The sequence below is a fragment of the Podarcis raffonei genome, chromosome 2 (assembly GCF_027172205.1).
Source record: "Podarcis raffonei isolate rPodRaf1 chromosome 2, rPodRaf1.pri, whole genome shotgun sequence".
In the NCBI taxonomy this organism is placed as follows: Eukaryota; Metazoa; Chordata; class Lepidosauria; order Squamata; family Lacertidae; genus Podarcis; species Podarcis raffonei.
In genome coordinates this window covers 29,796,011-29,822,846 of record NC_070603.1, presented here as the reverse complement: position 1 = coordinate 29,822,846, position 26,836 = coordinate 29,796,011, and the positions used below count along the sequence as shown (strand labels likewise).

Here is a 26,836-nt window from a genome sequence, read left to right as displayed (position 1 = left end):
TAGCTCTCCATGGGTATAGACAAAGGATATTTCCAGCCCCAACTGGAGATGCCAGGAATTAAATCTGGGAATTTCTGCATGCAAAGCACTGAGCCACAGCCCTTCACCCAAGGGATAATAATATTATTTTAGAAATTATTACTATTATTGTATAGCAGCATGGCAATGCTATTGCTGGCAGGGCAACTGTAAGAGCCATTACCTGGACCAGGGCTGACTCAAGTTTACTGGTTCTTCATTGCCTGGTTCAGGTGAGCTCCTGTTGCTTTGTCCCAGCTCCTACCCACCTAGCAGTTCAAAAACATACCAGCGCAAGTAGATAAATAGGTACCACTGCAGCGGGAAGGTAAACGGCATTTCCATGCACTCTGGCCTCTGTCATGGTGTCCAATTGTGCCAGAAGCGGTTTAGTCCTGCTGGCCACATAGCCTGGAAAGCTGTCTGCGAACAAACACTGGCCCCCTCGGCCTGAAAGTGCAGATGAGCGCCGTACCCCATAGGCTAATTCAAGTGGGCTTAACTGTCTGGGAGTGCTTTACTAACCTCAACGCTGTGAAAACCAAGCAGGCTTGTAAAATATTGGCCAGATGCTGATCTAATCTAGATGGACCTTCGGTCTGATTCACCTAGGCCATGCTTATGTTCTTAAGGATGTGCTAATCACCCCTCAACGTCTCACGTCTCACCGTAATAGTCATATTTAGCTGCTACTGGTCTGGACCCTCAGAAGTCTGTTTAAAAGAGGGGGAAAATATTTTTCCAAATGTACATTCTTTCTAATGTTCAAATGCCCCGTTTTCATTGTCCTTATTTGTTAACATCCTGAGAATCAGTTTCAATTTTAAAAGGACAGGTTATGATGTTCCTTAATGACCTATGTAAGGCAGGGCTGTGTAGCAGAAGGTACACTGGGATTTACTGGTAGATTTAAAGTATATCAGCAAGGATTTCTATCTCCCTATTGTTTAACAATGGCAGCAAAAAAGTGGATTGCTCCCCAACTATACTACTGAAATAAGGAAAACTGGAGGGTGGAGAGTGGGAAAGGGATAATGGGGTGGGGTTTTTTTTGCAGATGTACTGTGAACTCATTTCAGTTCTGGTACTCAAAACAAATTCCTGAGCTCATAATTATGTAATTCTTAGTGGGTTTTTTTTGTTTTTTTGCACCTGTCTGGTAGAATCTGATGGATAAAATAAAGGTTTGTTTCCACCTTCAGCCTAAACAACCTCTTCCAAAAGCAGCTACAGGAGAATTAACATACCCGAGGTGGTTGTTGTTGTTTTTTTTTTAACTCTCAGGTTTGTTAACCATATGTGCTTTAGAAATTATAGGTAGACCACTTCTGCCTCCAATTCTGAAGAAGGATATAAAATATCCATGCTGAGTAAGACCCACTGGGAAGTTTCCATTGAACTGGATCAGAGATGCCTAGCTTGCCAGAAAATGCTCACAATATTGTATTGGAAAACAGCCATTTGCCCACCAGTGCCAAAATCTATCAGCTGCCACTGGTAGAGGTAGCATCTGTCTTGTTTGTCAAACTATTGAATGTGCGGTGCTGCCCACTGTACATTTAAAACACTTTCAACGCACGTTTAAAGCACATGACTCCCCCCCCCCAAAGAATCCTAAGGAACTGTAGTTACTCCCTCACAGAGTTGTAATTCCCAGCATCCTGGACAAATTATAGTTCTCAGGATTATTAGGGGGAAGTAATGTGCTTTAAATGTGTGCTGGATGTGATATAAATGTATAGTTTGAATCTGTCCTCAGTGTGGTGTTGACAATAGAGTGCTGTAAAAAGTGCTTGCTCTTGGCCACTGATGTTACTTGGGGCTCTAGTGACAACATCGATCTACAGACATACTCAGATTGTATGTGGCAAAGTTACATTTTGCTATTCTTGATCGGTGGGGGCAGTTTCTGATAAAGGAAGAAATGTGTAAACCAGACTGAGTTTCAGCAGAACTCTGTAGAATGGTTGTAAAGGAAGTCCTGTCCATATTTGAGTCTTCCTGTGTGCATTTCAAATGTGAATTTATCACAAGTGATGAAGTACATTTGTATTTGGACAAAGTCTTCATCCAGGCCTGTCTTATTTATTTCACCAGGAGCTCTGACAGTGCTTTAAATGCCAACAATTTCACAGCCTATCAAATAATTATTAAGGAAGAGAGGAAGTAACATTTGCAGCGGTGCCTTCCCAAGGAGCGGGGGTGGTGTTAGTGAGGTTGCATGTGAAAATCTAACCCGCAGCTCCAAGAAGATGCCGGCATTAAGGTGCATAGATTTTTAACCCATAATGAGGCTACAGCGAAACAGCCAGATCAGATGCAGATTCCACCTCCTGAATTGTCAACATTTGAAAGCTTGGAGAAAGGAGAAATAAGACTAATAAGCACATCCCAAATAACGTATCTGAAGAAGTGTGCATGCACACAAAAGCTCATACCAATAACAAACTTAGTTGGTCTCTAGGGTGCTACTGGATTTTTTTTATTTTGTTTTGACTATGGCAGACCAACATGGCTACCTACCTGTAACCCAGATAACTTGTTAGAACTGTTGGGTATTGTGTTTGTATTTGTGAAACATACATATGGTATGTGTGGTGGATTCACATTCAGGTGTATGAGTGATAGTGCTGGTAACACAGCATATTGCTTTGCTTGTGAAAGATGAATACATTTGCATTGTTCACATTGTTTGTGGCAAATTCATTGCAGCAGAGCAATGGCGGTGCTACTGGTGGCTATAGCTGTGATTTAGGAACACCGGAAACTAACTTATGCTGGGTCAGTCTATTTATCATTTAGCTCCGTGTTATACACATTGATTGGCAACTGCTCTTCAGGATTTCAGACAAGGAGCAATATCCCTACCTGGAACTGCCAAGGATTGAGCTTGAGACCTTTTGCAAGCAAAACAGATGCTGTGCTATTGAGCTATGACCCATCACTGATTGGGCAGGTTCATTCACCTGTGGTCTAATAAATGCACCTGTGTGCATAAAGGAGAGGTGCTAGTACGAAGTTGTTTCTCCCCCTTCTTGCAGAGTGTGCAGCTTAATTTCTAAAGAGGGGTTGGGGGAAGGCTTCCAACAAAAGATTATAAGTACATTAAAACATCAGTCATTAAAAACTTCCCTAAACAGGGCTGCCTTCAGATGTCTTCTAAATGTCAGATGGTTGTTTATTTCCTGATGGGAGGGTGTTCCACAGCGTGGGTGCCACTACCGAGAAGGCCGTGCCTGGTTCCCTGTAACCTCACTTCTCGCAATGAGAGAACCGCCATAAGGCCCTAGGCGTTGGACCTCACTGTCCGGGCTGAATGATGGAGGTGGAGATGCTCCTTCAGGTATACTGGACCGAGGCCATTTAGGGCGTTAAAGGTCAGCACCAACACTTTGAACTGTACTTGGAAACGTACTGGGAGCCAATGTAGGCCTTTCAAAACCGGTGTTATGTGGTCTCGGCCTTTTAAATTATGCCTTTTAACCCTAACCACTGGTGTTGTAGAAAATATGTGCTACTCAGGAGGGAGAAACTCTCTGCACATGTAAAGAGAATTATTGTTGTTCAATATTATTACCTTGGGGAGGGGAGGACTCAACCCTGCTGAGCCCTTTTTCAAATTAAGTCGTCCTCTTTATGTGTAAGGGGTAGTAATTAAGTCCTCCTTAGGCACAGGGGTTACTAATTAAGCCCTCTTTCTGCCTAGGAGGTCGTGGCAAAAGGTGGCGCGTGCCTACAGCTCACCTAAGCCTATGCTGTCTGGGTGAAGAGGTATTCGAAGCAGGGGAGACTATGGTGAATGTGGGTGGGGGGCTGCCTGCCTGCCGCCGCCACCCGGAAGGTGGGCGCCATCCCGTGTCCTTTGTATTCGCTGAGGAATGTGTGTGATCTGTAATCCTTGTCGTCGTCCCCCCCCCCCGGTCCCTTTCATTGTCTTTAATTCCTCCGCGGATCGGTCCTTAGCAGTGTACCTTTAAGCCGGCGGGGGCTGGCAGAAAACAATGGCTGCCGCCGCCATGTGTGAACACATGCGAGAGAGTTGGGGTGGGGTAGAGGAAGAAATCGAGTTAAGTGCTGGCGTGCCTCTCTGAGGTGGTCCGAGTACATAACCTGACCGTAAACATTGCTTTCCCCATTAAATAAGTGCGCGGGGGCGTCGGGGCAGAGCCAGCTTCTACTCTCTCACGTCCCTTCCTCGCCCACGTGTGGGTGGGCGCGTGTCTGAGCGAGGCATCGCGCGTGAGGGCAGAGTTGCCCTTCTCCCTGCTCGGTTGGAAGCGGGCGGAGACGACGACACGCCGACATGCGTGGACTGGGAAGCAGACGGCTGTTGTCCTGGATGCAGGCAATGCGTGGCTGAATGTGTGTGCGCGCCCGAGGTGCTTTGTGCCAGCAACACCCGGCCGCCGCGATTCCCGCCCGTCCTTCCCCGCGGCCCCTTTGCTGCCCCAGTCCTGCCTCTCGCTCCCACCCACCACCCGCCTTCCTTCCCCATTCCCCGCCTTCCCCAGGCTGCGCTCCTAGAGGCTGCCGCCAGGGCAGAGCAATACAAGAGCAGGCGGGGCCGGGGGCGGGCGGAGGCGGAGGCGGCTTGCCGTGGGATGAGCCTGGCTTCTGGGAGGCGGTATAAAAGCGTCGGCGCCTTTCCCTGCCGCGCTGCAACGTACTCGGATCTTAGCTGCAGCGTTCCCGGTTTCTCCCGCGCTGCTCTCGGCTTGAGCTCTGCGCCCCCTGCCTTGGTCTATGGTGCTTCCCGGAGCCCCCGGCACCGTCATGTCGCGCTCGGAGGAGGTGCATCGGATCACCGAGAATGTCTACAAGGTAAGATCCGAGCATCCGGAGCTCTCGGGGGGTGCGGGGGAGGGCAGCGTTGCATTCCGTTGCACTGCACTGTTTGCTTCTGGAGCAGCCTTTCATCTTCCGAGCCTCTTCCTTTCCCTCTCCCTGCTCCCCCTTCAGCTGCACCGGGACTCCCCGTTTTGCGCACACCTTCCCCCTGCCGCTGGCTGGTAGCGGGGCTGGCGCTGCATGCCAGCTTTGCTTTGTGTGCCTTGCCGAGTGGCACTCACCTGTTGCAAGATTTTGTAGCTTTCCTCGCTTCCTCCCTCTTCTCACCTACATTTCTCTTCTCTCTCTTTCCCCACCCCCAATCGAATTTCTAGTTATTTCATTTATCCTGGGGATGCACCGGGTGGTTCTAAGCGCCCCCCCTTTTTTGCCCTGGAAACAAATGATTTTAAAACACCTGGCTTGCATAACAAGAGTGCCTTGGTTGCCTTCTCTATCCGTCCAAGTGTCGAGATAGTCCTCTTTATACTGATCGTTTTGTAACTACGGGAAGCTCGCTCCCCCGCCGCCCCAATCCTGTTCCGAACTCCTTAATTTAATACTGCTTTCCTCTGAGGTTATAAGGTGGAGATGGCTAGAATATCATACTTACTAAGGCGAGAGAGTTTTGTAAAGCACTTGGTGAGAAGTGTGTGTTGTACTCTTCTCCGGAGAAAAAGAGCCCCAAATAGGAGAGTCATTTATTAAAAAAAAAAAGCAAAAAAAGCAAACCAGCAACTTTTCTCCTAACCCCTTTTTCCCCAAAATGAGTTTGTTTTTAGTACAGTACTGGATTTGTTTCAAAAGAATCCCTGTTTGTAGGGCAAATACCAGTATCTTAACTTGTTAATTATTCCGACTGGCTAATGCTAGTTAGATTGGCCTGAAGCAGTAATTTGCTTTCTCTTTGTCAGATATTATTATGAAAGTACTGTTTATTCATTTTTAAATAAGGTTCCTTCCCTCCCATGCTATCATGTTTGGCCTATCCCCCCCCCCTTCTTGCTTTCTAAATAGGGGAAACAAATTGGTTTTGTTCTAAAATGGGTATAGGAAGATGTCTTATGTAAGGGCAGAGCTGACAGGTGACTTGTGTGTAGGAGTCTTTTTTAAAAAAATATAATTTTTTTCTCTTATATGTAAACCTGGTCTCCTATACTAGATTCTGGGCAGTTCCTATCCTGGGCAAGGGTAATTCACAAAGGATAATTCACAAAATAATCCTATACACAATCCTTGACTTTCTTGGAAGTCGGTCCTACTCATTTCAATGTTAGTCATGCCAAGGTAAATGTGCGCAGGATTGCAGCCTGTAACAGAGGAAAGAGAATAGATGAGAATGGAGAAGAAATCAGGATTATCTTCCCCTGAGTACAGGTATATGTGTTTTGTACGGCTTAAAAATTTTAAGTGCATCTTCAGACATGATCTTTCCATTAATTCTAGAGAGATCCATCGATTTGCTAGGGTGTCTTTAACTCTGAAACTGTTGGGTTCTTCTGAATTTGGAGACTTGTAGTTCTTTGCAGCTGTTCATGGCTTTCTAAGTAGATATTCTAAGGCTTCTGTTGAATAGTTTTAATTATAAATGTTCCTTTGCTAAACTACTTCTCTGCTAGGTCAAATCAGCGTGGTATATTAGATGGAGGCAGGTGGTACCTAAATAAACTGTTTCTTGCTTTAAATAATGTCACACTTTCCTTTTTATCCTAAGATTTAATCTCCTGGCTCATGTAAAATGTTTGAGTCTGTTTAAGTAAACGAAGAACAATAGAAAGAAAGAACTACTTGAGTTAAAGGGGCCCTGGATTGATAGAGGCCCTTAACGTACGTGTATGTGTCTCTGTGTGTGTTATTTTCAGATATTGTCATACAAAATTGGCCAATATTATGTTCACTTATGCTGGGATAATATCTAGTTAAATATGCCATTCAAAAGCACGTGTCCCTCAGTAAACACACACCAGTTACTTGATAATTTCTGGGCAGTTGTTCAAAATCTGCTGTCCCAAGGCATATGTACATGGTGTTCTGTTTTTTTTTTTTTAAAAAAAATAGTAGAGGTGCTGTTGCACAGTGCAAGCCTGATTTCCCCAATGCCTATGCCACACGTAAATGTTCTCCCACCTGCACATATTTCAGATGCAGGAATTGTCACCTATGAGTACAGATGGTGTTGATGTAGTGCTTCTGGCTTCATATCACCTGGAACAAGGAGTGTACCTCCTGTGTTGCGCACGGAGCACGGAGTATTGGAATTTCTCATGTAAATATTTGCTCCTGTCCCCTTGTTCCCAATGGCACCCAGAGACAATGGAGCAGTTTCCGTTTTGTCATAAAGGTTCAAAGGGGGGCTGAAGCTGACCTATATCAGATTCCATGTTTGTCTTGAGTGGCTAATTTGGGCCAATTTTTATATGCTTTGAAATACCCTTGGCCTTTGTTTTTAAGTTAGGCACACTTCCACAAGCAACCTTATTGTTAGGACCGTAATTAGTTCTATGGCTGTGGTTCTGTTGGGGATTAGTGAAGCTCTGAAATATTTCCCCTCTCCCTATCTTTTGAGTTTGACAGCTAACTGAAAATATTCTTCTGCTGTAAGAACGAGGGTAAATTAAAATGGTTCTGCTCCACTAGGCCTTATGAGCAACTCTTAATAAAGTCTTGCTAACTTGAGAATGTAATGCGGGCTCTCATGCATTAAACTAGAGCCAGTTGCACTATTGTCTGGGGTCAGTCTCTGCAGTCTCTGTTCCTCTCTTTAAATGATTACAACATTAAGTTATCTGTGAAAAGCATGAAGTGCCTCAATTATTAGGCTCGCACCATTTAATCTTGCAGGATGTCTTAAAGCTGCCTTTCTTGTCATTTTTCTCTCTCTTGTGCCCCGCCTTTGTGCATTGCTTGATATATGAGAGCCATTCTTAGCCATTGAAAATTATTTGATGAGAGAGTGAATCTATCTCCCACTCATTTCCCCCTTCCCCTCGCACATTATTATTGTTATGAACAGACTGATAAATTTCTTTGTTTCATAGATTAATCAGGATCCAAACAGCCATGGAAGTAATACTCTCAGACTGTCCCAAGCTGCATGGCAAAGTGCCTTTGAAACTGGGGGTGGGGGCGGGAATTTCGAAAGCTGCTTGTGATATGGAAACTGTTCAAAGAAGAGTGGCCAATGCATGGACCTAAGCAGTTCTTTGGATGGGATGAAATTCTACTTTTCCATCCATAGGCATGCGGTATATACATCCCCTCGTCCATAAAGAGTCTGATGATAGCTATGGGATCTGCCAATGGCTTACATTGGAGATGATGGAGGGGGTGGACCTATAACCCTCCATATCCCATTAGCCCCAGCTAGAATGGCCAATGGCTGGGCATGATGGGTCTTGAAGTCCACCAACACCTGAAGGGTCACAGATTCTCCATTCCTGGCTTACTGGGGGACTGGTCTAGCTACAGAGAGCTCTGTGTGATATTTGGTATGAACCCTTTGTTTAGGACTCTGGAACAGCAGCACAATTATGTGTCACTGCTACTTTGCAGCTAGTGAGGCAAAAGAGGGGTGTTTCTGCCTCACTTGCCAAGTACAGAATATTGTGTTTGTTCTTAACTCAAATCTATCTAATACTAGGCTGCCACATCTGTATCTTGAAGAGTCAAGAATCCTTCTTTAATTATAGGAAAAATTAGTTGGATATGCTTGCTGTAAACTTCAAAATGCTTGTCTCCCGGCACAAGTACTGTTAACAACCATCCACATGCTGTCCTTTTTTTATACTAGCAACCAAAGTGTGTCATTACACTTGACTAGTGTAGTTTCTGCTGAAAAACAGCCCCATTATGCATTTCACAAGTTGTTTTCATTGGTAGGATCTGGTCACTTCACACTCCATGGCAATAGTTGTGATAATTCAATTGTATTGTCAGCACTGGTAGTGTTGAGCCTGGAGCTGAGAGACCCAGTTGCAAACCAAACACAAACGTATTTATGTAGTAATGTTTATTAAAAACAGCTATAGACAACTACATGGTATATGGTAGATGGACAGAAGAGAGGTAAGCACTATGGCAATGCCTACGACAACTAGGAAGGCTATGCAAATACCACAGATATTCTCTGAACTACACAGAGCATGAGGTTGCATCCCTCTGGACATGCTGGAAGGCCATGTTTTGCCCTTTTGGGCAGTTACCACTCGTTCATTAATTTCTCTAGCTTTATGAACACATCTTCACAAGTGACCTCATTGTTGTCCGTGGTTTGTGTCCTCTTACAACACATTTCCTCTTGGCTCCCTTTCATGGGCAACTAATTTTCAAAAGAACTTCAGTGGATGTTACCTTTGGGTGTATCCCTGTGTTAATGATGATAGATGGTAATTTAGCATTTGTAAAGTGTGTTTAAAGCATTTAGACCTGTTTGTCATAGCTGCGTAATTCTTGGCAAGTGTACAGTAGGCCAATACTATAAGTCACAAATTGCTGGTGGGTAAAAGCTGAGTTTAAGAGATGTTTACCCAAGAACAAGATTTGAACTAGGGATTTTCCAAATCAGACTTATTCATTATACTGCACCAGTGGGTCTCTTGATGCAATACTACATGATGTGTGCATAGCCTTGGATTCCCAGTTAGTTTGCATGGCCAGTTATTAGTAGAAGAGATGTAGGTGAGGCATTCTGTACAAGAGGAGAATACGGGAGACACTATGCAATACTTATTACTGTTGGGGTGTGAATAGATGCTAGGAAAGATATATTTATTAGATGTTACCCTTCCTTCCTCACATTTGCGAGTTCAACAGGATGCCATCCCTTTGCATCTTAAAAGGGAAGCTTAGATAGGTTAGTTTTTAGCCTTTTTTGTTGTCGTTTAGTCCTGTCCGACTCTTCGTGACCCTATGGACCAGAGCACGCCAGGCACTCCTGTCTTCCACTGCCTCCCGCAGTTTGGTCAAACTCATGCTGGTAGTTTTGAGAACACTATTCAACCATTTCGTCCTCTGTCGTCCCCTTCTCCTTGTGCCCTCAGCTTTCCCAACATCAGGGCCTTTTCCAGGGAGTCTAGTTTAAGTACCGGTAATCCAGTAAGCTTTAAGGCAGACTGGATTCCCCCCTTTTCTTCCCCTTAAAACAACAATTACACAAACAAGTCTTGTAAAAAGTAAAAATAACATTTACTCACAGTGCAGGTGTTCTTTGTTGAAGAGTAACAGATACAGCAGCTTTGTTCAGGCAGGCTTAAAATGGTAATTCGGTTACAAAGACGCACTTAAGTCTATCTTAAAATGTAGACTGGGCGTGTAGCTCAGACTTAGCAGATGCTCTCGTATTGCTGGCAGAGCGGAAAGAGATGAAACTGCCCAGGGAGGGAGAAGAATATATAGCTATGTCCTCCCGCTCTAGCAAGTTTGTAGAAAAACCTTTGTGAGCTTCAGCTCCTATCATGTGCCTTATTTAGCAAAACATGAGTTGTTGGTTTGACTGCGTTTTAAATATCCCACCATTACGTTTCAGAAGGTTCAGTAAACATATAAGGGGGTAAATGTGGATCAGTTACATGATTACATAGATCTTCTCCTAACCCTGTCTGTAACAGCTCACAATGGCATTTGTGGCCAGGATGATTATTTTCTAATGTATAACAGGCTAATTCTGAAGCAACACCTCTTTGTTCTCTTGTGCCTTAATGGGGACATGTTTTAAATTTAATCAAACCCCTGCTGTTGCTTGCTGAAACATTTTTAGTTGCAGTTACATAAAAAACGGTTAAGCTTGTGTTGGAGATCATGTTGGCAGACTCTTCACTTGCAGTCTGAATGAATGGTCTCTTGTTGAGAGATTGCCCTAATAAGTCAGCTGGGGCAAGTTGGGTGACTTGAAGATTGTGAGTGCTTAAGCTAAGCAAACAGGAAGAGAAATGTGGCTGAACAAGTAAACTGGATTCGGCCCGTCCTCTGAAATAATAAAACACCGGGGTCTCCAAGGGCCATTGCTTCTGAATTATAGTCGCTGCTGTTAAAGTTGTTGTCTTTTGAAGAGCTGTGCTAATGGCATGTTTGCAGCAAAGGTAACGATTTCTCTGGGAGTTCAGGAACAGGGCTATTGTGATCTTTCTTGTCCTTGCCGTGTTGGCAAGGACTGGAATTATTTAACTTGGCAGATGCAGATTTCTAAGAATTATTTGCCTCCCTTTATTATATCTTTGTACTGGGATCAGAGGGGGGGAAATTCCCTAAAGCTTCTCTACCACAAATAATAAAAAAGGGAAACCTAGGCAGGGCCATTGTATGAAAGCAGAACTCCATCACCTTTCAATCTCTTGGGCTTGGATTGCAGGGACTTCAATCCTGTGCATGTTTACATTTTAGTAAGACCCACTGGATTGTGCTGTCAGAGAATTCACATCACTCTTCCAGTGTACAAGATTCTTTTCTGAACAGTTAAATTGAATGTGGTTGAAATGACAGCAGGTTTCACAAATAAGGTTCTAACCTATTAAGTAAAGCTAATGAATTTGTAGTTCTGTGTTTAGTGATTGGTTCTACATATGAAAGGATCTTTCGCAGTGTTTGAAAGGATCCAGGCCTAGGTAACTATCGACCAGTGAGCTTGACATTGATACCAGGAAAAGTCCTAGAACAGATAATTAAAAGGCCGGTCTGTGAACACTTAGGAAAGGATGCTCTCATTACTAAGACAAAGCATGGGTTTCACAAACTGTTAGGTGGATTTGAAGCTGGTTAACTGGCCGAACCCAAAGAGTGCTCACTAATGGTTCCTCAACATCCTAGAAAAAAGTGACACAGGGGATACCACAAGGTTCTGTCCTGAGCTTATTGTTGTTCAACATCTTTATAAACAACTTTGATGATGGTATTGAGCAGATGCTCATCAAATCTGCAGATGACACCAAACTGGGCCCCACAATTTAAGAAGGGTATTGACAAGCTGGAAGGGCATTCAGAGGAGGGCAACCAAGATGATCAAGGGTCTGGAAACCAAACCTTATGAGGAACTGTTGAGGGAGTTGGGTATGTTTAGCCTGGTAAACATGATAGTCATCTTCAAATATCTAAAGGGCTGTCACATGGAGGATGGAACAAGCACCTGCTCCAGAACCTAGGACCCAAACCAATGGATCCAAATTACAAGCAGTGAGATTCTGACTAAACATCAGAAAGAACTTTCTGGCAGTAAGAACTGCTCAACAGTGGCATGGACTCCGTCGGGAGGTGGTTGACTCTCCTTCCGTGGAGGTTTTTAAGCAGAGGTTGGGTGACCATCTGTCATGGATGCTTTAGCTGAGATTCCTGCATTGCAGGTGGTTGGACCAGATCACTCTTAGGGTACCTTCCAACTCTTCAATTTAGGTATACAGTAACACCCATCCAAAATATTCTCCCTTAGCCCAATGTTCAGTTTTAGTTTCTTGCAGGCTGTTAAAGATGGGGACATACCAGTTGTTGCTTCTGCTCTGTCATTAGCCATACATGGTACTTTACAGAGTAATGTAATGTACATGGGAGGAATTCAGTGTAGCACTTTGACCACTGTTCCATCAGTGCAAGCTTTTCTGTTTGCCAGATGGAATGACCCACCCTCTCTTCCCTCTTGCATGCTTTTCTTTGGGTTTTCCCCACTCTCTCAGAGCCAGTTTGGGCAGGGAATATAGGCAGGGACAGTTACCCTTATGTAGCTTTGGTTACAGTTAGGAATGGAAGTTAAAAGGTTAAGCAAAATACTTAACAGAAGAAGGGGGGGTCTGAGCTGGAATCAACAGCATCCTTCCATCATTTTTTTTCTTCTAGTTGTTGATATTTCTCTGAAATCATCAGAGTTACAGTTTGAAAGGCAATATCTACAACCATCTGCTGTTCATGATCGTATACACTTTGGAAGTTTACAGCATGCCTGAAACATAGCTGATAGAACATTGAGTGTAATGCACTGAGGGTCAAACCCATGAACTTGTTTGTACTGTAACACAGTGATTGGACTTCAGCCAATAATAGGGGGCTGTTGAAATGCTCAGGTTTGGCTTACTGTGTGAAAGTCCTGTTTGCTTTCTTCTGCTATTTATGCATGTTAAGTACAGGAACAGATTTCAACAAAAGATGATGAATTCTGTGCAGTAACATGGCAGATGATAATTATAAAAAGCAAAGACACTTTCCGTTCTTAGTCCATATTGGTTAGGAAGATCAAAAGAAACCCCAGTCTTTTGTAATATTGCACCTCGTAATATGTGCAAGTTTTGGGGTATAAGGTAATAGTTCCACACCTTTTGTCTGAACTCCAGTTGTTGGGGTTTTTTTGGTTTTTTGGGAGAATAATGCAAATGGCTCCAGGATTTGGCACAATTTTATTTCCGCTTCAAAGCTAAGAATAGCCATCCAGCCATGAAATAGAGCATGTGAGAAACTCATTCAAGACCATTATTTTGTTTGGTGTCTTTGTTTGGTGTCCATGGTTCCATGGCACCCTGATATATTTGCCGCCAAATATTCAAACTAAAGGATGTCTTGACTTACATTGTTCTGCCTAGTGTGTGAGCAGTTATATGCATAGAGATTTGTCTTTGTTTCTCATGCTATAGCTGTTCTGCTACTTTAAAAATAAATAATTCAAATCTGTTTAAACTGGAAAGTAGGGAACCTGTGGCCCTCCACATATTGTTGGACACTAATTCTCATATTTGCCTCTGCTAGCATCGGTGTATCTCTCATCCAAAGCAGTTAATCAGCTCTGGCCAAATTATGTCCTTTATGTAATTCCTTTAAAAAAGGTTCTTAAGATAATACAGGCAAATATAAGGAGGAGTTGGTGTTCTTCTCCAGAGTGTATGCTCTCTGAAGTTTAATGACGACTTAAAAAGCTATGTTTGTCTAATTGCAAAAGATGGCAAAGATGGAATTTGCTACCAGTTCTTATGTGATGGTATTCCAGTTTTTTTCTGAATGAGATTCACACGTTCATGTCATATGTTTTTCAGGGAATTAAAAAGAGTTAAAAATAAACCCTGCATTTTGTAATCCATTGACACTTTGTGAATGCTGTTTGTTATGTTCTAATGAGAGCTCTTCTCTTTCTGGGTGTGTTAGATATGTGGCCGGGACCTGTTGCAGGTGTGCCATAGTGTAGGCTTTATAAGAGCAGAGAGTGAATAACTACTGAGGTAAAGACTGGAAATCAGGAAGGAAGCAGCGGGTGATATTCAATTATGTTTTCTTCAAAGCAGACCCATTGAAATTAATGAATCTAACTTTGGGCATATCCACACCTCTGTTTGCCTTGCTGCTAAATTAGACCAAGCAGCAACTGGGTTTTCAGAGGATTGCCATTTGTTCCAATTTTGCACTAAAGAGTGTGTTTTCTCGGGGGGAAAGCAGTGGGGCAAAGGCAAAACTGCTCAGACCTGTGCCTAGAAAGCATGTGACAAAGTGGAAAATCACTTGGACCCGTACTTTCTAGGCAAGGGACAAGCGCAAATGTAGATGAGCCCTTGGTTAAATTCATTAACTTCTCATTAATTTCAATGGGTCTACCTTTAGTTAAACCTAGTTGAATACTACCCAATATTTTGATCTTAAAGAGAAAGCCATTTCCCCCAACTGCATAGTCATCTATAGGACTCCTTTGCGGAACATCTTTTCTTCTGGTTGGAAATCGCCATAAGTTTTAGTGAGGATGGTTTCAGTCAGAAAGACTAACAGATCCAACTTATGCAAGCCATAAGGGTGATCCTAACTTCTACAGGAAGTAGGAACAGAATGTGCAGCTTGCCAGATGGAAAGTTCTCTTCTAAGCTTGTTAGATTGGCAGTGTATTTGTCTGTTTCCGGTAATCTGTTGCATTTCATCTTGCTCTTGGCTTTCCATTTATCATGATAGCATTTGGTCGTGGTATGCCTTCTAGGGTTGATTGCTTCACTTGGATAGCTGCGTTCAGAAATCCATGGTGTGGCAAGGATACCTAGATGGTCTCTTCATACAGTAATCTTTCTATATTGAGTGACATCAGCTGGATTTTTATCAATAGCTGATCATTCTAGAGAGGGAAGACAATCTTGTGTAAATGGTATATGTGGGATCTTTCAGCAGTTCTCCTGACCTTTACTCTGAAGTCTGTTTAATCTAGCAAGATCTAGCGTATACCACCCCCTTTTCTCGCCCCCCCAACAGTGGTCCTATTAAGACCTTGGTGGAATCAATTCATGGACCTTAGCATGGGTCTCCAGGATCAGGAATGCTAGAGAGAACAGAAGGTTTGACTCTATCTCTATTAGAGTTTTTGGCTACTGTTATTCTTTTATGCTCTCCAAACTCTTCATGTGTTCTGTTTGATTTGGCTTATCCAGTACTGTGCTATGCTCCTCCATCAAATACACCTATATGTTCTTTCTCTTGTGTTCCAGTGATAAGTTGCAGAAGCAAAAGTTAAATGTTGTACATGGATGGAAGAAAAGGTACTTCTACATACAGTATATTTGATTGTTGCCTTTGGTGTGGTTTGGAGCATATTCCCCAAATGACAAAGGCCCATGTTGACTCCTGGTCTACTGGTCTCGCTTCTCCCATGTAGTGCTCACTAAGGTTGGCGGTTCGAATCCCCACGACCGGGTGAGCTCCCGTTGTTCGGTCCCTGCTCCTGCCAACCTAGCAGTTCGAAAGCACACAGTGCAAGTAGATAAATAGGTACCACTCCGGTGGGAAGGTAAACGGCGTTTCCGTGCGCTGCTCTGGCTTTGCCAGAAGCGGCTTAGTCATGCTGGCCACATGACCTGGAAAAACTGTCTGTGGAAGCGGACAAACGCTGGCTCCCTCAGCCTGTAAAACGAGATGAGCGCCGCAACCCCAGAGTCGTCCATGACTGGACTTAATTGTCAGGGTTCCCTTTACCTTTAACTATGCTGTAGCTGAACCTGGTATTCTAAGGAAGGCTACAGCAATACCTAGCTGCCTTCCCTCCTCTGTTGGGGATGCAGTTAGGAAACCAGCTGCTTTCTGCGGCATGTATCATTGCACATATCAGAAGAGCTTCAGCTTTCTGCTTCCACATGGTAGTCTTTCCTAAGCCACCCTTCTTAAAACGGCTCTGATTCTAGAGAACTGCGATTACCAGAGCTCTCCCTCGGAATGATTACACTTAATGAGATAGTGGAAGGAGCTGTCAGCCTCCCCTTCACCACTGCTGCCACCACAATTGGCTTGCCTACACATGTGGAATAATTACAGGGGGAGATGGAGAAAGCTTGGCACCTACCGCCAACGTAATCCCACCTCCCCCTCTACTGTGACTCATCCTGGTGGACTTCTTTGTAACAGAACAGATAGCATTGTGGCACCGATAGGAGTCTTATCACCTCTGCTGGTGCTTTCTGAAAATTTGCATCTGCAGCACATCAGAAATGTACACCAAGGAGAGATGCGAATTCGTCATCCTATTCACAATGTTTAAAAGTGTACTAGAGTTTTCTGTGAGTATAATCACAACATTGGGGGTTATATATTATGTATACCCAGAATTAAGAGTAGGAAAATGACCCCCACCCTTCATAATAAGTTTGTAATTTAATGGTCTGTTCAGGGAGCTATATCTCAGCTTTGCCATTATTGGAAACTTCTACCCAGTTTGACTTCGAAAATAAGACATTTTCACGTGTTAAGAGCAGTGGGCTGCTTCATCCTGGCATTTATTTGAAAAAACCTTCATCTTTCCACTTAATCTTTCTTTGCTTTGGATGAGTGTAGCCAGAATTCCTGATCATGACTTGCTGCACATCAGATGCAGTAAATGTCAGCCCAAGCAAAACAGCTGATTGCCTTATTATCTCAAAGTCCAGAGGGAAGAAGAGAGATTCTTTTTCAAATGAAGCTAAATTAGAACGGTGGGTGGCTGTCACATCCTGGCAGCTAGAGGGGGATATGCAGGTTGACAGAAGAGAGCCCACCCCTGCCCCCAGGCTATAGTTATGCCACTTTGTATATGTCATGCTTTATGATCACCCCTTCATGCCTCTGGCTGAAACTGTGCTCATCCCAGGAAATGTTATGCAAATATAATGGCTGAGGATGGTTGGGGTGAAAAAGGGTATGGCTGCATCACTAGGAATGCCGCATTCTGTGTTGTGATATGGTCCACTTTGCATTTTGGCTTAATTATCTGCTAACAAATTTTTGCTCGGTGTTTTGCTTGTACTAAAATGGATGGATGAGGACTGACAAAAGTCAGTCCACTAATCCTGGGATGAGGAGCCCAAGGCTCTCCAGTTATTCCTGGAATCATAAAATCCTGGATTTGTAGAGAACGAATCATCAAATTGTAGAGTTGGAAGGGACCCTGAAAGTTATCAGTTGACCTCCTTGCTGCAATACAAGAATATTTTGCTCAACATGGGGCTCAAACACACAAAACCCTCCTCCAAAGCACGGCCCACACAGCTTGATTTCTGGTGGCATTATGGCACTGGTTGTTTTGCTGGTGGGCAGCTCCGCCTGCTTGCGACACTTGGCTGTGGGGATTGGACAGGATAAGAATCTAGCCCACTGGTCAAATCCAGTTCCCCACCCCTATTGCAGTCTTCCGCTGTAGAGTTGCTGAAAGATGTTCTAGGCCAGCTGCCGTTCGGAGGAGAAAGCTGGTCAAGGTGGGCCTTTGGCCTGATCCAGCCAGGTGGGCACTCCTTTGGTCTGCATCCAACCACCATTAGTCCCAGGCAACATAGATTATGGTCAAGAATGATGGGAGTTGTAGTCTAGCAGCATCTAGACAGCCACGGGTTTCCCATTCCTTGCAAGACTTCTTTTCCTTTCTCCCATAGGAAAGAATTGGGATCCATGATGTGGGTTTGTCTCTGCCCATCTCGTCACTGGCAGAAAGTCTTTCTAAATAAACAAAAAACTTTGAGGATTGTGGCGATCACACAGGGTCCCCGGACGTTTAACAGTCTATTGATCCCTGTGCCACCACTGTGCTCGCTTCCCTGCTGCCACCAACCAGTTACTCACTGGTAAAACACTGAGTCCGGTCAGTTGTTGAAAGTGAACCAAAAAACAAGTTTATTTTACAAGCATTAACAAGTTTATGGTTTCTCAGATAATATTCCTGTCAGTATCTTAACTTTAGTTTCTTTACCGGCCTATACCTTCCTACTGATTATCTCAACTGTTTGACTGACTCCTCTTAACAAATTCTCTCCCTCTCTCACACCAGACTAGCCCAACCCACAGACTTATCTTGTCTGTCTCTTCTAACTCCAGACTGTCTTCTCCACAACTCTAACTCTCTAAAAAAACCTCTGTGCTTAAACCTTATACACAGTTAACACTGCCCCCTGGGTTCCCATTGGTTAGTCATTTTACAATTAGTTAACCCTTTTGCTATGAACCCAGTATGATGTCACACACATAGGAGGGCAAACGCCATAAGGGTACTTCAGGGGAGAGACAAGCCTCTTGTTGCAGTTCCATTCCTTGCCTTCACCAAGGGTCTCTTGCCTGCTCTAGGCACGGCAAAAGAAAAAGGCGGGAACACCATCTTGGGAGGGGTTTTTCTTTCCCCAGGGATGCCTCCAGTTACCTCTGAGTGGAAATGCCTGGCTAGGACAGGCTTTGGGCTTGCCTGTGGCCACCACAGAACCCCTCCCCCCACTTGCCACAGACGCATCAGGGTCCTTCAGCCCCGGGAAGCAGCGGGGGGCTGGGGGTGGGCCTCAGGAAAGAGCTTACCTCCACATCCTAGTTTACTCAGCCAATCGCCAATTTCTGCATTTTGCATGCCAGAACCATCATTATCAGTACACCTGTCTGGCTTTGGGATTGGCCCAAAGTCCGAGAACATTCTCAAAGGTGTTGATAACTGTGGCGGCCCATCTATGGAAGAAGAAGTGAATATTGGTACTTACCGTGGTAAGTTCCTTCTCTGTAGGGAGAATTGGGATCTGGCCATACCAGGTGCAGCTGTGTGCATGGGGGAGGCTACTGGACGCTGAATCTCTGCCCAGAGGAGTATGAGACTTTCCCCCCAAAGTCCAGGGGCCTCCTATCTTTCCTTCCCAGCTTTTCTTGCCTTCTCACCCCATATCAGGTTTATTTCCCTTCTCCCCTTGACTTGTGCTAGTTAAAGGGGCCAGAAAGAACCTTTCCTTTCATGTAGTGAACAGAGGGGGCATGTTCCTTTGAAATCACTGTGTTCCTCTCCCTATTCCTTAGTTGTTATTGTATGACTATGCAGTTATGGTACTTGTTTAAGCATGAGTTGATCTGGAGCAAGGAGCTTGTCTCTCCCCTGAAGTATCCTCAGAGGTGTTTTTTTAAGGACTTTGTGTCAGTGGTGAGATGGGCAGAAACAAACCCACATCCTGGGTCCCAATTCTCCCTACAGAGAAAGAACTTACCACGGTAAGTACTAACGTTCGCTTCACTGAAAGTTGCCTTATGGCCACTTTCTGTAATTCTTTGAATGTATTACATGGTTCATTACCTGCAGAAGAGGTGAAAGGCAGAATCGTCTCTGGACTTAACAAAGCACTTCAGCTTAACAAGAAACTTTCTGCGAGCATGGCACCTGTGGAAAAATTAAGGTGTAGCTAGACTGGCTTCCAGCATGATAGTGGTAGTGTAAATACCAGTAATAAGCCATGAGAAAAATAAAAAGTCCCCAGGAACAAACCACAATATACCTGTGATGATTAAAACAGGGGGACACACAAGGTTCAGTGCCTCTGTTTAGGGAAAGTTAAAAAGCATGCACTTCCTATACCAATTTCTCATGTCTAGTCCAAGTTGCCTGCTTTCTGTGGTTGTGATTTTTTGGGTGTGGGTAGTAGGGGAGAACTGGGAAATTCAATATGGATATCTACCCATGCCCCTGTGCTTTGCATTCAGAACACTCCCAGGTCCAATCCCTGGCAGCTCCAGTTCAAAGGATTAAGTTGCAGATGTTGTGCGGAAGACTTCATTCTTTATTTTCTGTGAAACACAGGGCAGGTGGGCTCTGTGATAATGTTTTAGCTTTTAGTGGAGTCGTGGACTTGGTGACCTGGAAGGTGAGTTCCAGTCCTCTTATCCAGTAGTGACCACTCCTTTAGATAATTACAACTAAGCGAAACCGATTGCATGTTTGCTTCTTGCAAAGGCAGTTGGTGACAACATATTCTAAGGAGTTGGGGCAGGATCTCTGAAACAAAGCAGTGTACCAACGAGTAGTGATAGTCTGAACACTCCCAAGAGGCTTCTTCTATTATGCAACATCTGTACCAGATGGTGAGACTTGGCAATGCATAGATACCAGCATTCTCCCGAGTTATGTAAGTTGGTTAGTGTTGCTACAGGCAAGAACAAAGGGAGTCCTTTCTGAGCCCTCTTATTGCAGTCAAACTGGACTTGACCTTAAGCAGCAATTAAGTTTCTCCTTTGTGGAAAGACTCATCCCTCTGAAACTGGGATGTGGTGTTTTGAACTCAAGGGGTTGGGAGTGACCGACGTAAACAGCAATATGTTTGAGCAATAAATATTAATAACGAGGTGGAGTTCTGAATCAGGATCAACCAGTTCAGACACTGGAACTCTTTATACCATGGAATTTGGAAACTGCCAAAATGTAGCTCTCACTTCAGAGGTTTCCAAAGGCTTTTGCTTTCGCACAAGCAGGCCCCCTTCTATGGCATTCCTGAGCATTGTTAATCCTCTGGCTAGTAAGCAGATAAGCAAAAATGTCAGTTGCTTGGAATAAAGATTGCATTGTTTAAGTTTGAAGCAGGTTTCTTACCTCTTTGTACTTGTCACATTGTCAGGCATCATGGAGCTAAAACCAGGAAACCTGAAGATCTGGTTTTCAGCTGAGGATCCTGCTGGGGACAGTTCTCAGGAAGCGTTACGGGACAGAATGCTCCTTCTCGATCCTGGTAGTTGGATGATGCCAGAGAGACAATCCCATGCTGCTGCCCTTTATTTAACTTCTAAGGTTGCATTCCTCAGCCTCAACAAGTCTTGGCCTTCCATGTTCTCTCGTTCAGCTTCCTTCAATCATCATTCCTTCTGGCCCTCTCCACCGGCCTTCTGATTGCCTGGTTCCCTGTCATTTCACTTCTCACAATGAGATGACCACCAGAAGGCCCTTGGAGCTGGACCTCAGTGTCTGGGCTGAAGACACTCCTTCAAGTATAAGAGTCCTAATGGCAAAAGTACTAAGAAAGGGTGAAAACCTTCCAAGGCGTTGGGTCTTTGGAAAGGTAGCCTGCTTTAGTAGCTCTGCAAGATCAATGAGCTTGACTTGCCCATTTACCTAACAGGTGGAGCCTGCAAAAAAAATAAGTGTGGAAGTGTGGAGTGCTGCTCCATTATAATTTCCCTTCCTCTGGCTTTCTTCTAACAGCCGGTCAATGTTCTGTGCCCAGTGATCATTCTCAGTCCTCATTGAAGGGGATTTTTATTTTTTTTAAAAAAACCCTTTTAAATGCTGCTGATACCTTTCTCTTGTTTGTGTGGATAGTGCCATTTTGGCTGTATAAAGATAGGCACTCAGACAATGGCTTTAACCAGTGTTTGCTACTGAGCCAGAATGGACAATAAAGCATATCTTTCTATCTATTTATCTCAAGGAAAGAACACAAAGACATAGTTCTGGGTCCACTAAAAATGGTTTAGCAGACAGACATTGCTACGTCTGAAGTGTGAGCAAGTTGCTTTGGGTCTGTGAAATATGAATTTTATTATATATTATCTTTCTGAACCTTGTTATGATTAAAGCAACAGGGGCTGTAGAGTACATGCAGTGTGTGCTCTTACCTTCATTTGTTTTGGAATTTGTTTTGCTGACATCATTCAGATTTACTTTTAACTAAGTGTGCTTGGTACTGAAACCTTTGTACTCTACTGCTAAGCCACTTTGGGAAGCTTTGCCTCACTTTTAGTGCTGGGGTGTAAACTGATGGTTGAAGTGAGCCACTGGTGGGATCTTAAGTGCTTTAGGTTCCCATTAACACTCTGTTATGCTGACCTAACACCTGCTGATCATTGTCTTAGCACTCCCATCTATAGAACTTCCATGACCTACTGATGTGTCCTGGTTTTAGCTCTTTGGAATTATTTTTTTTCCTGCTATAATAGCATTTTTCCATCTGATGAGTTTAATCTGAGCCAACTTTGGTGACAAGATTTTTACTGGAATGTGTGACACAGCAAATAAAGCACCTTAGAGCATGTTCAAAGTGCCTTTATTCTACTGGTTAAGTAATGACAGGCAGTTCTATACTGTATGGGTTTAGGAGCAAATATTCCAAGGCCCAGGGTGTGACTTCAGGTAAGCTCCGAAGATCTTGTTTTTAGAAGTTAATTGCCACATTCATTCTAACCAGTTCTGCACTTCAGGGTGAGATTACTGTTTTGCAGTAACAACAGTTTGCATGCAGCGAGTAAATGTTTCCCTTGCCAGCTTGATTAATAATATAATAATAATAATAATAATAATTTATTATTTGTACCCCGCCCATCTGGCTGGGTTTCCCCAGCCACTCTGAGCGGCTTCCAACAAAGATGAAAGATACACTAAAATGTCACATATTAAAAACTTCCCTGAACAGGGCTGCCTTCAGATGTCTTCTGAATGTCAGGTAGATGTTTATCGCTTTGACATCTGATGGGAGGGCGTTCCACAGGGCGGGCGCCACTACCGAGAAGGCCCTCTGCCTGGTTCCCTGTAACTTGGCCTCTCGCAGTGAGGGAACCGCCAGAAGGCCCTCGGAGCTGGACCTCAGTGTCCGGGCAGAACGATGGGGGAGGAGACGCTCCTTCAGATATACTGGACCGAGGCCGTTTAGGGCTTTAAAGGTCCGTACCAACACTTTGAATTGTGCTCAGAAACGTACTGGGAGCCAATGTAGGTCTTTCAAGACCGGTGTTATATGGTCTTGGCGGCCGCTCCCAGTCACCAGTCTAGCTGCCGCATTCTGGATTAGTTGTAGTTTCCGGGTCACCTTCAAAGGTAGCCCCGCGTAGAGCGCATTGCAGTAGTCCAAGCGGGAGATAACCAGAGCATGTACCACTCTGGCGAGACAGTCTGCAGGCAGATAGGGTCTCAGCCTACGTACCAGATGGAGCTGGTAAACAGCTGCCCTGGATACAGATTTCACCTGTGCCTCCATGGACAGCTGTGAGTCCAAAATGACTCCCAGGCTGCGCGCCTGGTCCTTCAGGGGCACAGTTACCCCATTCAGGACCAGGGAATCCTCCACACCTGCCCGCCTCCTGTCCCCCAAAAGCAGTACTTCTGTCTTGTCAGGATTCAACCTCAATCTGTTAGCCGCCATCCATCCTCCAACCGCCTCCAGACACTCACACAGGACCTTCACCGCCTTCACTGGTTCTGATTTAAAAGAGAGGTAGAGCTGGGTATCATCCGCATACTGATGATTAAGCAACTGCCATAGGCCATGGGCTTTTGGAGTAGCCCTTGAAAGATGAAGGATGATTTCTCCACACTGAAAACACTGGTTTCCTTTTTTTAAAAAAAGAGAAACCTTGACATTGTATCTGCTGTTGGGTGTGTGTGTGTGTGTCTCCTGTTCACAGTATTCCAACCTTTATCTGCACTAGACTAGAATTGCTAATGTTTCTATTGTTAATCGCTTTGGCATGTTTCATGGGAAGTGATTTATAAATGAAATAAGAGTTCTGGAGGCTTGGTTCTCTCTGCAAAAATGCTAGCATTCCCTCCTCTTGTCAAAATGAAAAATGAGATTCTTTGGATTCCAGAGCCTGTATTTGATTGGGAGTGTTTGAGACAGGTGGTATCCCAAACACTGGTATGTGCATATTCAAACTGAGCTCTAAATCGTCAGTTTGGTAAAACTTATTTGTTCTTGATATTTGCAGCAATGCAAAATGGGGAAACCATGTCCGCACTACAGAGTCATATATAGAACTGAATTCTAGGAAGTGTCTGCCAGTACCAGAGAGAGAGACTGTCACACAGGAAATGAGAAGAAAAAGAAACACAAACAGAATAAAGCAAAATTGATGGGGTTCCCCCCCCCCCCCGCAACAATTGCAAAACATGCAGATTGATGCAGAAAGGAGGCGAATCAAAGCCACAGGTGACTGCTATAGGCTGAATAAGGCAGTGTTTTTGAAGTAAATACAAAAAATTAAGATGACGATGATTACAGCAGCATAATGTTTATGTACTGCTGATTGTATGAAAAAAAAACTTGAAGTGGTTTAATATGAGAAAAGTTTCAATATTCGATGTAGCTGGAAGAAATTCTGGCTCTCCATTAGGCTATGGAACTGTCACTTACCTGAACATTACATAGGTTGTCAACCAATTAGGCCCAGGAAATAAAAAAACAACTTGGGGGGGGGATCTGTTTTTCTTCCACTCTTCTCTTCCCCCCCCCTTCTCTAGGCAAAAGAATAAGCATTATTGCAGCATATAATGTTGCAAAGGGTATGCAGACTGATTTAAAGAATCTAGGGGAAGTAAAATAAGAATGAGAAGCTGGTCATATAAGTGTATACTGCTTCATATCAGAAGGGGAAAGCGGAAGAGGCTTCTGTTTGTTTTCCTGTTGCTCATGCCATAGCTACAATTTATTTTTTTATATTCTGAGATGGTTATCAACAATGTTTGTTAGTTGCTTTTCCCCCACAAAAGTGACTCAAAGCAACTTACAGAAATGAACAGTAAAAAAACCAGACTGGTAACATGTATTAAAGACACACACACACACACACACACACACACAGATGTACTTAAACATACAATGGCCCACATTTTTAAGGTCTGAAACTGCACAGCTTACACACAGCTTCTGCAATCCTTTTAATGTAATAAAAGTTGCAGAGAAAGGTAATGGCGTACAGCTGGTCTGCTGAACGGCTACTGTAACCTTAACACAATAAGCGGAGACATCTTGTGCCCACAAAAAAGTACTTGGTTTGCAGGGCATGGTACACTAACCATGGCTGTGCAGGCTCCCATAGAGGAGATTGTAGCCACTTTGCTCCTCATCTGCCCTTTTTATTGCTGTGGCATGCTAAAGCAAACCTTGGCTTAGCTCTGCTGCTCCCAGTCCTTTTTCCTCCTAATGCAAAGTGATTTCATAGTCCTTCTAAGTCAGGGGTCATCAACCTTTTTCAGCCATGGGCTGGTCCACCGTCCCTCAGACCGTGTGGTGGGCCGGACTATATTTTTTTGGGGGAAATGAACGAATTCCTATGCCCCACAAATAACCCAGAGATGCATTTTAAATAAAAGCACACATTCTACTCATGTAAAACATGCTGATTCCTGGACAGTCCGTGGGCCGGATTGAGAAGGCAATTGGGCTGCATCCAGCCTGCGGGCCTTAGGTTGCCTACCCCCCTTCTAAGTCATAGTTTGACTTACCATGTTGTGTGAACCAGACCATTAAGTAGAATGTAGGTAAAACTGATGCAGCTGTCGGGTGTGCATTGCATACAAGAAAACAACTTAATCAGGGGAGTGTAGAAATAATGCAGCTTTTTAAAAAGTGGTGCTTTGAGGAGAAGGAAGTGAGGATCTGAAAGAGAGAGTTGTAAGCTAGGATAAATGATCCGTGAGGTTCAGCCAAATTAGCATTTGAAGCAACTAGGGTGTCTGTGAAAGCCTATTTTAAAACAGGATATGCACCACCCTGAGCTCCCTGAAGGAAGTGTGGGATATGCATGTGATAAATGCTCTGAGAATATGTCACTTTGTCTTAATACCAAAATGACATCACAGAAAATACCCGCTGCAAATCTGTGCCTGCGCTGGCTAGAGCTGCCTTCATCTCTCCCTTATTAGAGATTAGACTGTACATTGCTGTTTGTTCCAGCTGACACAGCAAACCGCACTCCATTGTCAAGTGGTGCCTAGGGCCAAGGAAGGGGCAGCCTATGGCCAGTGGTGGACCTTGGGGTCTCAAATTTCAGCGGCGCCTGTGCAATTACAAAATTTAGCACCCCCTTCCTCTTGCCTTCCATTCTACATCATAGTTGTGGTGTCTGGTGCAATCAAACTGGTTGAGCTTCCCTAAATCTGCCTCTGCTGTGGCCGTCCAGATGTTGTTGGGCTCCAGTACCCATCAGATCCAGCTAGCATGGATGATGGGAGCTTGTAGTCCAGCAACAGCTGATGGGACACAAGGATTTCCATCCCTGAACTCAAGGCTTGTTTTCAACCCTCTTCCATGCATATCCAGGGATAGCTTTGGCCAACCTGGTGGCCGCAACTCCCACCAAAACATCTGGAGGGAGTACCAAGTTGGTGAAGGCTGGCCAAGAATATATAAAACACACACACACAAACCAGCATGATACATACAGTGTGTAGGATTTTTTCACAGGTATAGGGTTGCTATATGTCCTCTTTTTCCAGGACATGTCCTCTTTTTCATGGGTATGTAAAATGAGAATCGTCATAATGATCCATAGTTAAAAGTAGAAGTTGGCAAATGCGTCCTCTTCTTTGCTCTTCAAAATATGGCAGCCCTAAGTCCAGCTAGAAGACCATCTGAAATTACTGGGTTGACAGCTTTCAGAGAGAAACATTTTCTACTTGTCTCTTCCCTCCTTTGGTTTCATTAATAAAACAGTACTTGGAGGGCCTGCAGGTTGGAGTTATGGTTTTTTAATTAGTTCCTGTCTGCTTGAGTCCCTGTGCAAAGCTGAGATGGGCTGTCCTCAAATTCTTTCTCCCTTAAACTTTCTCAAATGACTTCCCCAAAACTAGCAGTCATTGTATTCCTCTAAGGTACTGGGGAAACTTTTATTCCCTCTGCTGTTCACTCTATTGCTTTTCATCTCTCTCAGCATAAAACTTTCCCCCGTTTCCTCTCCTGGAGCCCTCGTGTTTTGCATTAGTTTCAATTTTCTGGCAGCTGAATTAAAGCTGTAACAATCCCAAAGAGTTGAGCAGTAATGCCAGGGGGAATTTAGAGCAATGAAACGAAACCACAAAGCCCTTTCAACCTTTAGC

At 44.0% G+C, this 26,836-nt stretch overlaps 1 protein-coding gene across 4 annotated transcripts in view; it reads left to right on the top strand.

The window, feature by feature from the left end:
* Positions 1-4,478: 4,478 nt before the first annotated feature.
* The window catches only part of BAIAP2 (BAR/IMD domain containing adaptor protein 2), a 135,716-nt gene continuing 113,358 nt past the window's right edge, over positions 4,479-26,836 (top strand). For 2 of the 4 annotated variants that reach the window (XM_053375514.1, XM_053375513.1), the window contains exon 1: positions 4,484-4,839. In XM_053375514.1, coding sequence (XP_053231489.1) covers positions 4,762-4,839 — 78 coding nt within the window. In that variant the 5' untranslated portion in view covers positions 4,484-4,761. Of the gene's footprint in view, positions 4,840-26,836 lie in introns of all 4 variants that reach the window. The other 2 variants (XM_053375512.1, XM_053375511.1) reach the window with 2 other exon arrangements.